Source organism: Cupressus sempervirens, chromosome 9 (assembly GCF_028749045.1).
Source record: "Cupressus sempervirens isolate cs-2001-9-10 chromosome 9, ASM2874904v1, whole genome shotgun sequence".
Taxonomy (NCBI): Eukaryota; Viridiplantae; Streptophyta; class Pinopsida; order Cupressales; family Cupressaceae; genus Cupressus; species Cupressus sempervirens.
In genome coordinates, this window is record NC_143126.1 from 266,354,254 (window position 1) to 266,367,659 (window position 13,406).

At 38.3% G+C, this 13,406-nt stretch overlaps 1 protein-coding gene across 2 annotated transcripts in view; it reads left to right on the top strand.

Moving 5' to 3' along the window:
- The window catches only part of LOC149538479 (mitogen-activated protein kinase kinase 1-like), a 121,758-nt gene that overhangs the window by 36,883 nt on the left and 71,469 nt on the right, over positions 1–13,406 (top strand). For both annotated transcript variants that reach the window (XM_089799810.1, XM_089799811.1), the window contains exon 4: positions 5,299–5,433. In XM_089799810.1, coding sequence (XP_089655936.1) covers positions 5,299–5,433 — 135 coding nt within the window. The remainder of the gene's footprint in view (positions 1–5,298; positions 5,434–13,406) is intronic.

Genomic DNA, 13,406 nt, shown 5'->3' on the forward strand with positions numbered 1-13,406 from the left:
CTCAGCATAAATGCTCCAATCAGCCTTAGATAGCTTGAAGAAGAAGTAAGTTTAGTATAACTACTGCCACAAATTTGGTCACTTGATAAAGGGCTCTTAAAATCAGCTTTCTTTGAACAGTGTGAGCAGGGAGGGTCTTGGGGGGTGTTGTATACTATACATATAAAACTTGAAATGATGTTTCAATATAACATACCAAAAAATACATCAACATAGAAAAATTGCAACATGAACTAGAACTATTGGACATTCAACATAGCAACATAGTAGATATCCCTGCTTACATTGTTAAGAAGAAAGTTGATTCTAAGAGCTTATTATCAAGGGACCAAATTTGTGGCAGTAGTTATATTGAACTTTCTTCTTCTTCAAGCTATCTAAGGCTGAGTAGAGCATTTCTGCTGAATTGGTTGAGATTTGCCTTTATCCATGTGAAAGGATTTGGCTGCAAAGGCTTTGTTCAGAGGAGGATTAAGTGGCATTGCTACCAAACTATTGTTTCCAATGGTCTTGTTGCAAAAGTTTGGTGCACAAGTCTAAAAACTATAACTCAACTATACATATAAAACTTGAAATGCTGGTTATGAAATGATGTTTCAGTGTAACATACCAAATTGAAATACTTGAACATAGAAAAACTGCAACACGAACTAGAACCATTGAACTTTCAACATAGCAACATAGTAGGTATCCAATAGTTACATTCAAAAATCAAAATTCAAATAGAAATTCAAGTACCCATTTTGGTGGCGGAATGACAAAGATCGGGGTACTTGAGTGCTCCAAGTACTTGGTGTGGTGATGGGCACAAAAAGGTTCTGGTGGGGAGGGGTTGCAAGTCATTGGATTTCACTGGTTTCATGAAGGTGCCAGATGGAAAATCGTGATGTCTTACAAGTAAGACGGTTTTCTATAATGTCCACAATGAACTGGAAGTGAATTATTTAAATAAATTTATTGAGTGGTCTCACATCTAAATACTATCATAAGGACTATTTTAACTAATTAATTTAATTATAAAATAAAGAAACAAAATAATAAATAAAATTATATCGGCCTATTGTAACGTTCCAGATTCTTCTTAGAGCCCTTTATGAGGAGGTGGTTGGTATTGTAGGCAATCATCATGGAGCTATGTTTTCTCGTTTACTTGTGATTCCAATTGGAATTGAGTTCTTGTTTACAATTTTGAAGGTGCAAGACCCCCCCTAGTCTACAATTGTAGTTTCAGTGGTTAGCAACCACCCTAGTTTGCTGCTTGGAGTCTGCTCATTTACACAAGTTTGTTAAGTCTTCACTTGAAGGCTAATTCGATGTAACTTGAGAAATATCTTTATAATCTAAAGCACAAATTGTTTATTCTTTGCGACTCATTCTAGTTGATGGCATGTGCTTTGTGGTAAGTTTTATTCATCAACAATGGTATATTTGGCATTTGTGAACCATATAGTTGAATCATGTCAATTGAGATTGTTGAGTGCCGAAGTAAACCAAATTTTGAGTGTTGAAAGTTGAGTGCCATAGGGTATTGAGTGCTGAAGGGTGCCAAGTGCTAAATGATGTTGAGTGCAAAGGTTGCTGGAGGTTGTTGAGTGCTGAAGGATGCAAGTGCCAAAGGGTGTCGAGTGTCCGAGGATGTCGAGTATTGAAGGCTGCTAAATGTTGAAGGGGGCTGATGGGTGAGTACCTGAGGGTACCAATTGCTAAAGGGTGGTGAAGAATGTTGAAGGATGAGTCCTAAAGATTGAGTAGCAATACCTAGTATGTTTTTCCATACAGGTGTGTAGTTGGAGTGTTGACAGACCATTGTACTATTGTGATAGTAAAGAGTGGAAGGGCTATCTCTGCATTTCAGTGCTAAGTTTATGATTGGTACATTATAGTGGTATCAAAGTCGGTGGTCTTGCCAACCTATTGGGAATCATTAGATGCAGGTGAGGAGATCCTAATCATTGGATAGGATGGGGGAGTCAAACACGAAGATAATAACATTGTTATGAGAGTTAGCAAGAGGACAACTTAGTGAGACTTTCACAAAAGGACAACGACAAATTGGTGTAACACTTTGACTCTTGGTAGAAGGAAGGTCAAATGGAAATCATAATGGAAACAATGATAATTCTGTTGATTAGAGGTCCCATACAAAGCATTCTGACACATGTCCATTGATGCCAACGTTTCCTCAGAGGACTGAACAATGCAAAGAACAATAGAATACCTTGTTCAAGTTGCAAGATTAGTTGAGACAAGATTGGTTAGATGTCGAATTTGGAACATGAGTGCTCTTGAGGGACTACATAGAATTACAAATGAGTTATTCTAAGAGCCATGACCATCACAATAATGACATCAAGTAGAGGATCAACAAATTGAACTTATCTACTTTTGATGGGCTTGGAGAGACATTAGCAAGAGCATGGGTGTAAAAGGTAGATACCTATTTTTAGCTGAATCCGATGTCCACAGATGAGGCAATCAAAGTTGCATCCCTACACTTGGAAGGAATTGCTCACAAATGGGAGCATCGGGATGGTCTCACTTGGTCATGATTGGGTCACTTCATGTGCCGATTTTACAGAGAGACTCATTAATCACTCTGATGGGAAGGATCTAAAACTCAATCTTAACACAATTAAGTAAGACCAAACCAATGGAGAATTACATCTTATAATAATGAAGGCTATTAGTGTTGGTTACTAGCATTTTCAAGAGGAGATGTGTAGTATTCTTCATGGATTGATTGATGGAACCCTCAAAGGGTTGGGTCAAAGGTTTCAACCCCAATACCCTCATGACAATGATCAAGAAGGATGCGACATAGCTACATCATGCTATTCTTCCAAGATTCGCACGCATCCCTAACCATCTCTCTCTGAAGGACAATGAGCCATTTCAGAAGAAGCCTTTGATGGATGAGGCCACTTGTCAAGAGCTCTGGAGGAAGAAGCTTTTTTCGCTAGCAAGGAGTCTTGGGAATCAGGTCACCGTTGTCTTGGCAAGGGAAGATTCATTACATTGGGATGGAACCTGATGATGAGGAAGAAAGCAAAGAACCCAAAGTGCAAGAAGAAGAGACTAATCATGCAGAGAGGATTGCCACACTTATGCGAAAGGGAGATTCCATTGCTACACTTTCTAATGCAGGAGCATCTTGTGTTCTTTAGCAAGCTTGCATCGACCAAAAATATTTCCAGTTTTCCTGTACCGGTCTGTTGTTCATGGGACAGCCCTTGCTGTTTGTGTTCTTCCTTCCCGCACAATTGGTTACTTAATGAATACCTATCAGGAAACCGTCTCCTATGTTTGCGGAACATAATTCCATCTTGTTGAAGAGTTCTTCCTTTCTCCAGGCGTGTTCCTTCCTGACACATTGAGTAGTGTGTGGTTTTTGGCTTCTTTAAGGTTCGTGTAATTTCAGGGCTTTTTGTGGCCTTGCGGACATCTTCTTGGATCACCTGTTGACCTATCTTGGTGCCCGCAGATGTTAGTCTTCTTTTTTGTGCTGTCACTGACTTCCCCTTTGGGGCAGGACCTATACTTCGTAATAATTGTATTTGTCAGGCCGACTATGGTCTTGATGACTATAATTGAGATCTAGGACGAGATTAGGCAGAATGAGGAAAGTTAGAAGAAATATAGAAGTATTTTGGCTCAGTAAGCCCGAGCTTCCAAGCTCGCTGATTGTAATTCTGATGTTTATGGCTGCAACCAAGTAGGCCTTATGCCTCGCAAATTGTAATGAATTGTCTCAATATATCTGCATTGGAATCAAGTGATTGTTGTTCTTCCATACCTTTTTGGTTGTTCTTCCGTGTGTAACTCTAGCAAGGTGGTTGGTGAGTGCTCCCTTGGTTATTTTAAAGAAACTAATATGAAATTTATTAGAGGAAATTATAATTATAATTATAATTATATATATTTGATATATTTTATAAATCATATTAAAACTGTTCACTTATATTATTCACATTAATGCTGACTTATATTCCAACTGAACCAAATGAAATTTGCTCGAACAATTATAGATCAAAGGAATTCATGTTAGTGGGGTTGATTAAGAGAAGGGTTATGTGGAGCCATGTCCATGGAGTGATATGTCTGTACGTAATTTGAAGGCATGTCCTTCCGTGGACATGACTCCACAGGTCCACTGAGATCCAAATGTAAGTTCTCAGGTCGAAGAGATTGAAGACACCGCAACACATATATATTCAGTCTTGAAGTGTCTTCTTCGAGCTCAACAATATTAACATTGACACCAGTCTTAGGTTGCAAAAGTACTGCGCAGTCAGTACTCATATGGAGAATCAGGAAAATATTTAAATAATTTGAACAGGATAATATCTGAGATATATTATCAGAAGTTTATCAATAATAAAATTAAATTCCATCCACAAATAAATCTGATAAATTTCACAAAATTTTTTCATTAAGGCTATTGTCTGATTATGCATCAGAGACCAATTTGGAATGATGCAGTTGTTTTGCTTAATTTTCCACACTGTCAGAATGACCTCAAGTCCTACAGATGCAAATAAAGGAGAATGGAAAATAGAAAATTATGGTTAGCAAAATCTTACATCCTTTAGTTCAAATAAAATGCATCTTAGGTTAGTTTAAATATAACTATGACTACATTCACCTAAATGGGTATTTGTAAATAACAAAACAGCTTAACATACGTATAATTTAGATGTTATACATATATGCAAAGTTCTAATATTGGATTCTGAATTGATCTCTAAATATGTAAAGAGTTTCCTTTTTGTACTGGTATATTGTGTTGTAAAGGTTGAATGTAGTGATCAGCTTCAACTGACTAGTGTCAAATTGTGCATGAAGCATATATGGTGCAACTGTGCATATCAAGATTTTTTAATCTTGGGGAATCTAATAACTTTTAATTGATGTAATATAGAACTGCAGCTTGCACACCTTACTCTTAAGGTTTTGTTTTGCGTATCCATTCTCACCTTCTAGGGGTAGCTGCATGCAATGGCTAATTGTGGAATGTGTTTGAGGATGTCATGTGCTCGATCAACAGTTCTTGTTTTTTAGTCTCTTTACAACTGTTATTGCTGTTGACTTATTTTATTTCAGTGTTATATTTGTAGCGTCCTGAAACAATGAATTTAAGTCGTTTTATTCCCTGATTCAATTGCTGCTATTTTCTTATGTATGGAATTTGGGATTTTATTTGAAACGTTCTTTCTGTTTCTTTATCACGGTATTTCCAATCCTTCATGATATTGTTGCTGACTGTAAATTTTGTTTTTTTTTTTGGAAAATTTGGCCCAGCCATCTTCATTAGAGCCTCTGGATAACCAAATCACTTTGGCTGATTTAGAAACAGTGAAGGTCATTGGCAAAGGAAGTGGTGGAGTTGTTCAGCTTGTTCAGCATAAGTGGACTAGTAAAGTGTTTGCCTTAAAGGTAAGCGTTTATCATGCACACAAGACTTCTTATTTGGTGTTGTGATGGAGTGCTCTTGAAAATAATTATCAGCCTTTTAACCTGTTTTATGGATATAAACATAACATAAAGTAAGATTGTTATAATACACGACGCAAACCTTCATCAACCCTTCCTTATAAATAACATCAAATCAAATAAACAAGGAAAAAGACTCCCGGATATGGAAGACAGATAAAAATCCAAGCATTACATTGCATGCAAAGATAAACAAAACGGTGCGTTTGGGCTGCAAATCCAAACATTAGTTTATACACAAGAGCAAACTTATAAGAACAAGTGAAAAGGGCAAAGTGAATGTATAATGAAATTGCTGACTCATATGAAAGGTTCAGTGCTTAAAAATTCTCAGCTTATTCTTCAAAAAGTTTAATAAAATGAGCACCAGAATGATAATGGATTTTCTCTTCAACTTGACTTTTAACAATGCTAATCACTGAATCACAGGAAAACAATTACAAGTCAGTACATTGTAGAATGTACAACAATTCTTTGTATGTATTGCTAATTCACCTTCTTTATATATGTAAATATAATTATTTCTTTAAATAATTTTCCAGCCACTTTGTTGCCACCGTATTCTGCTAATGGTCACTATTATTCTCATCTAATTTTGGCACTAAGACCATTTTAATCTTTATATTCATTGCATTTGGAAAGAGGGTTTAGCTTTTCTGTTTGTCCTATTATTACTAAAGTTTGTAAATTTTGGAATATACAAAGGGGTGTTTTAGACTTTTATGAACCATGTTATCTAAAGTTTGTCTTGGTTTGATATTTTTATGGGTTATATATTGGAGTCTGAAAACTTAGAAGTATAAGTTATGTTAGAAAGGTATGTAACAAAACTACTCAAGATTGACCTGGAATGGAACACCACTTCACAAAGTTGTTTCTGAAATTTAACCCATGAGGGTTTAGGTAGACTATATTAGTAAACTATATTAAAAATGCATTATAAAAAGACAAAATTCACAATAATGCACAAATTTGATGTGGTTCACCCAATGCAGGTTACACCCACAGAGACAACCATCCACTTTCTTTTTATTATCCAATGAAGAGAAAATTACAATATGATGATATTCTCTTTCTACAACTATTGATTTGTCAAGCCTTTTTGGCTCTGTTACCGGATTCATGTATCTAGGCCATGTATCACATTCAGATTTGAATTGGATCTGGATTCGCGAACTGATTCGTGCTGGATTTGCACAGGGTCCGGAGTTGATCCTTTGGGCACATTCGGATCAGCAGATCGTCTGGATTTGACCTTGTGGGTTCATTTTGATCCACGGTTCCGGACGGACCCAAAGGGTCAAATCCGGACACTATGCAAATCTAGCACGAATCGGTTACGAATCCATGCTGACCTAGGGGAATCTGATACAAATCCACATGGATCCCGAGGGACCTGCATGCCAAACTTGGAAGTACACACAAATCCATATATAATACATATACATACATACATATATGATACATATACAGACATACACACACACACACACACACACACACATATATTTATTTATTTATTTACACACACACACACACACACACACATATATATATATATATTTATTTATTTACACACACACACAAATCCATACGAATCACAATGGAATTTCTTTTCATGAATCCATGAGTCAATGGGAATTTTTTTTCACAAATCCACATGTCATAATGGCAATTTTGTTTCATGAATCCACGAATTGGATTTTCGTACCTAATCCCGTCCCCGAACTGATTCAACAACTTAGCTTTTTGGTGGTTTACAAGGGTCAATTTGCATACCAAAATAACAGCCGTCTCCTTTATTGAACAATGAGCAATTTTCGCTTTGGGCTGCCCCTAGCAACCCTGACTGGAGGCATTGCCCTGAGATCCCTATAGTAGGTCCCATCCTCAGGCATCCATTAGGCTCTGCAAGAGGGCCTTTGCTCCCTTGCACTCGTCTTTTTTGTGTGGAGGGGGAGTGACTAACAAAGTCACCAAAATTTAAGCCTAGCAACATGATCAATTACCACATACCAACAATCTCCTACTTGGAGATTGATTCTAAAGGAAGATTCCTGCACCTACCTGCACCTATAGTTTCCCCTGGATTGACACTCTTGGACTTGGGTTTCTTTACATTCCTACTATTATCATACTTGAAGACCGACAAAAACTAAACAGGAAATCAATTCTGTAGAGTCATTACTTTGTTAACACATCTGTATGATTTTGGCTAGTGTATATCTTTTCCAACTGCAATTGTCCATCCTCTAAATTGATCATATGAAGATGAAACTTGAGCTGTATATATATTTAGTCTTAGAATGAATGGCTGATTTCTTTGCAAGATGAATGTCTCTTTGACTATAACTGTACAACTTGCTGTTCTCCTATGACTTTCCCAATTTCTCTAAACCTTTGTGTAGGAGAAATCAACCTCCCAAGATCCACGAACAACTATAAACCTTCTTGGAATGTGTACCAAACCATATATGCTAACCTAAAGAAAATAGAAAAATAAAATTTCTCTTGCGACTGAAAGAAATATGCTTTAACAACATAACTGAGTAACTGTTTTCCAAATCCCATGAAAATGAATATGAAATGTTTTAACTAACTAAAAAGGAAGCTAACAACTAATTCACATGAATCAGATGTTAAATATCATATTCTGTTACTATAACTCTATATAGAGTTCAATAAGTAATGTAACATGTTCTTCCATAGAAATGACTATCATTAAATTACTATGAGATGTAAACAATAGAATAAATTACTAAACTACAATACATAGAACCTGAAGTTGTTGGTTCAATCTTTTCTATGCTTCTTTAGCTTCCAAAGATGTAACAACCTGCCTTGTTCTGTTATTTTAATGTCTATTTCTTCCTGTAATTTTGTCAAACAATTGTCTTGCAACTAAATTTCTTATAGGTTTCAGCTTGATGTTGATCAATGGTTTCTCAAGATTGTTTGTGTTTTATATGAGATGCAAATAGGAGGCAACATAGAAACATATGTAACTAATAACAATGACCATTCATTTATTTCTTGTTTCAGATTATCAGGAAATTACAACTACCATAACAATCATATCTTCTCATTAAACTCAACTCATTATATCAACTATAAAGTTCAATGATGGTCCATACCCATTGCGGTTACAACAATGTTAATAGTTCTGAAATTGCTACAGTAACTTGCAGCTACAGTGATCCGGACTGCGACAGTAACTTGCTGCTACAGTACCGTGCTACAGTGATTTGGATTGCTACAGTAACTCGCTGCTACAGTGATTCTAACTGCTACAGTAACTCGCTGCTATAGTGATTCAGACTGCTACAGTAACTCGCTGCTACAGTGATTCCGATTGCTATAGTAACTTGCTGCTACAGTGATTCGAACTGCTATAGTAACTTGCTGCTACAGTGATTCGGATTGCTGCAGTAACTCGCTGGTACAGTACCGCGTGACAGGAACTTGCTGTTACCATGTTGAATCTCAAGACCATATCTTTCAATGGCGTCAAGATTTCCAGCTTGAAGGGATTTCGTCCTTCAAACTATTGAGATATAATCTCCAGAATATTACCCAATTCCTTTTGATATTTCCAAGTATGCTAAAAAGAAGGTCTTCCATTTCTTTTATAGTGTTGTTACAAGAGCTCAATCCTTAGTTTTCTCAATGTGGGATAAAACATAACTCCTTTTATGTAACTTATGTCTCCAATGTGTTATAAAATAAAGGGGACTCTTTTAATTTAAATATTTCTCACAAACTATAGTCTATGCATTAATAAAGTTAAATATTTAAATTTAACTTTATAAAATAGTTTTATCAATGCATAACAAATCTTATCAATGATAAACAAGTCTTCTTGTCGATTTTAAACAATTACCGTCGACATACCACTGCCACTGGATGTCCGACCATATCCAAGATGACTTACTATAAATAGTAAGTATGCCCAAAGTTGCCTCAAACCCCTCAAGAAGACTTGCAATTGAAACTATCTAGGCCAAATGGCCTCTAAGTCCCTTTAATGTTTTGGTTAGCCTACGGGACTGTGGGGAAATAGGCTAACGACAACATCATGCTATGAATGCTAAAAAGGGGACATTACAGTCCGCCCTTCCCAAAATTGCTTGTCCTCAAGCAATTTCAACTCTGGATGCTGTAATATCTGCTCATTTTCCCAAGTAGCATCCTCCACTGGTAGATTCCTCCACTTGACCAAGTACTCCTTGATGATCCGCTTGCGAAGCAGCTTCTCCCTGGAGTCTAGTATAGCCTCAGGAACCAAGATAAGCTTTCCCTCATCATCAAGAGGTGGCAATACTACTGAAGGCACCACATTGTGGCCCAATGCCTTCTTAAGGCGTGACACATGGAACACATTATGCACTTTATTGTCTGCAGACAACTCCAACTCATAAGCTACTTCGCCCACTCTCCTGATTACTTTGAATGGTCCATAGTAGCGTGTTTTCAATTTCTCTGCTCCACTCTTCTTGAGAGAGGACTATCTATACGATTGTAACATGAGGTACACCATGTCTCCTACCTCGAAAGACCTCTCAACCCTGTGCTGATCAGCATATTGCTTCTGCTGATTTTGTGCCTTTTGCAAATATTCCTTCAAGGATCGCATAATGTCCTGACACTTCTGCAAAATATCCTTGGGCTTAGGCACCCTACTGTCCCCAAATAGCAAATCCAGAAAATTAGGAGCATCATACCCGTACAATGCCATGAAAGGGGACATTTGAATAGACATATGGAAAGAGGTATTATAGTAGTACTCCTCTAGATGTAGCCACTTCACCCAAGCCTTCTGCTCTCTTGCAATGTAGTTTCCAAGGGACCCCTCAACCCATTTATTCACTATCTTTGTCTGCCCATCAGTTTGGGGGTGGTAACTAGTACTCGGAGTTAGCTCTGTTCCACACAACCTGAACAACTCCTGCCAAAAGTGGCTCATAAACTTACTATCCCTGTCGCTGACTATGCTCCGTGGCATTCCATGTAGTCTAAATACCTCTCGAAAGAATAGCTCTGATGTCTGTATTGCTGAATATGTGGACGAAATCGCAAAGAAATGCGAAAATTTCGTCAATCTGTCTACCACAACAAAAATACAATCCCGACCCTGTGCCTTTGGAAGGCCTGTGATAAAATCCATGGAAATGCTATCCCACTTCTTCTCTGGTATAGGTAGGGGCTATGGTAAACCGCTTGGAAAGGAATGTTCCTGTTTGTTCTGCTGACACATTGGGCGCTCCCTAACGAATTGTAGCACTTCTGACTTAAGCCCCTTCCAAGTGAAGTGCTCTCTCACCTGCCGATATGTCTTAAGAAATCCTGGATGTCCTGCTAATGGTGAATCATGAAATGCTGTCAAGATCTTCTGCTTCATGGCAGACCCAGGTACCAAATAAATCCTTCCCTTGTAAATGATCAAATCATTTACAACAGTGTATCGACTATCTTGAATAGCTCCTTCAATAACACTAGATGCCCAACTATCCTTGGCATACTCTGCCAAGATCAACTCTCTCCAATCATCCATGACTATCCCAACAAGCAACAAATGGGGCCTTCTGGATAAAGCATCTGTGACAATATTTTTCTTCCCTTTGACATAGACTAGGTCAAAATCATAGGCCTGTAACTTACTCACCCATTTCTGTTGCTTGTCATTAAGATCCTTTTGTCCAAGGAAATGTTTCAAGCTGTTATGATTTGTTTTTACTGTGAGTCGGTTCCTTGCTAAGTGTTGCCTGAACTTAGCTAGCGCGTGCATGATTGCTAGCATTTCTTTGTCATAGATGCTGGAAGTTCTCTCAACACCTCGTAATTTCCTGCTCTCATATGCGATGGGATGTTTGTCCTGCATGAGGACAACTCCTACGTCCTCTCCCGAGGCATCACATTGTAGCTCAAAAGGCCTGGTGAAATTTGGAATGGCTAAAACAAGACATGTACTCATCAGCTCCTTGAACCTGTCAAAACAATCTTGAGCCCTTTCTGACCACTTGAAACTGTCTCTCTGTGTCAAATCTGTAAGTGGTGCTGCTATCTGTGAAAATCCCTTCACAAATCTGCGGTAGAACCCGCAAAGCCCAAGAAATCCCTTGAGTTGTGAAGCGTTCCTCGGCGGTGGTCAATCCAGAATGGCCCTGATCTTGTTTGGGTCAACCCGAACACTTCCTGCACTAATAATATGCCCTAGATAGAGCAACTCTGTCATCCCGAACTCGCATTTACTCATCTTGGCTTATAATGACTCCCTCTTTAGAATGCTGAGCACTGCATCAATATGCTTCAAATGTTCCTCCCAAGTACGGCTATATATCAGTATATCATAAAAAAAAATCAACACAAACTTCCTCAACTGATCTCTGAATACTCTATTCATACAGGGCTGGAAAGTGGCAGGGGCATTAGTCAACCCAAAGGGCATGACTAAGAACTCAAAATGTTCGTAGTGGCATCTAAAAGCTGTCTTCTCCACATCCACCTCTCTAACCCGTATCTGGTGGTAGCCAGATCTCAAATCAATCTTAGAGAAGTAGCATGCACCATGCAATTCATCAATAAGCTCATTGATGCGCGGAATAGGGTATCGGTTCTTGATTGTCTTCTTGTTTAGCTCCCTATAATCAATGCACATCCTCATTGTACCATCCTTCTTCTTCACCAATACTATTCAAGAAGCGAAAGGACTCTTGCTTGGTCGTATGTGCCCCATGTCATTCAACTCTTTGATTTCCTTTTCTATTTAATCCTTATATCTCTTTGGATGGCGGTAGGGTGTGATGATGACTGGCTTAGCCCCTTCCTCTAACTCAATAACATGCTCGATTCCCCTATCCGGGGGTCTCCCTGGAGGTATCTCACCAAACACGTTACTATATTTGGTTATTATTTTTTGTACATCAGGTGGATACTCCTATTTATGCTGCTCTGTCACCTCAGGCATTACTCTGAACTCTGTTGTCCACTGCACCTGGTCGTGTCTGAAGAAATTCTGGATCCGCTTGAGTGACACCACTCGAAGTCTCCCATCTGACAAACCTCTGAGCACTATCTTCTTACCATTTGCCTCAAACCTCATTTCCATTTTCTGGAGGTTAAATGTAAACTCTGCCAGAGATTTCATCCAATTCATCCCAAGCATCATATCCTGATCACCAATGTTGACAACAAAGAAATCTCCCACCATGTCATAATCTCCCAAACGAAGTTGCAAGTTGGAGATTTTCTTGGTACAGTCGATTTTGAAGCCATCGGCAACCATCACCTTAAATCCCCTATGCTCTTCTGTATGTAGCCCTCTGCGTGACACAAACTTCTCATCAATGAAGTTATGTGTTGCCCTTGTATCAATGAGTGCCACAAATCTTTGTCCATCCAAAGTTCCCCCAACTCTGAAAGTGATGACCTCCTGTATACTGGATAACTGAGCTATCGTGCTATCACTGTGTGCTTCCTCATGTGAAAAATTATCATCTCCATCTGATTCTGATGACTGCTCTGAATCTCCATCCACTGACTCTTCGGCTGAAAAGTACTCCATCTGCTTAGCTTTTGCTTTCAATGGACACTTATGTGACAAATCCCAAGGCTCCCAGCAATGAAAACAAAGCTTCTTCTTCCTGAGATCATTAAGTGTCTCATTGTCCAACCTCTTACTTTCCTTCTTAGGTGGCTGAGCCTCTCTATGAAAAGGTTTACTGTCCTTATCTTTCCTCGGAGGGAAACTCTTTGCCTGGAATTTATTTTTAGAAGCTGAAGAGGAATCCATGTCATGAGCTTTCTTAATGGCTTCCTGCAAAGTGGGAGGGTTGAGAGCTTTAATCCACCCTCTCAACAGATCAGCTAACCCATCCATAAATAGAACTAGTATCCTTCGTTCAGATATATCTGTTACT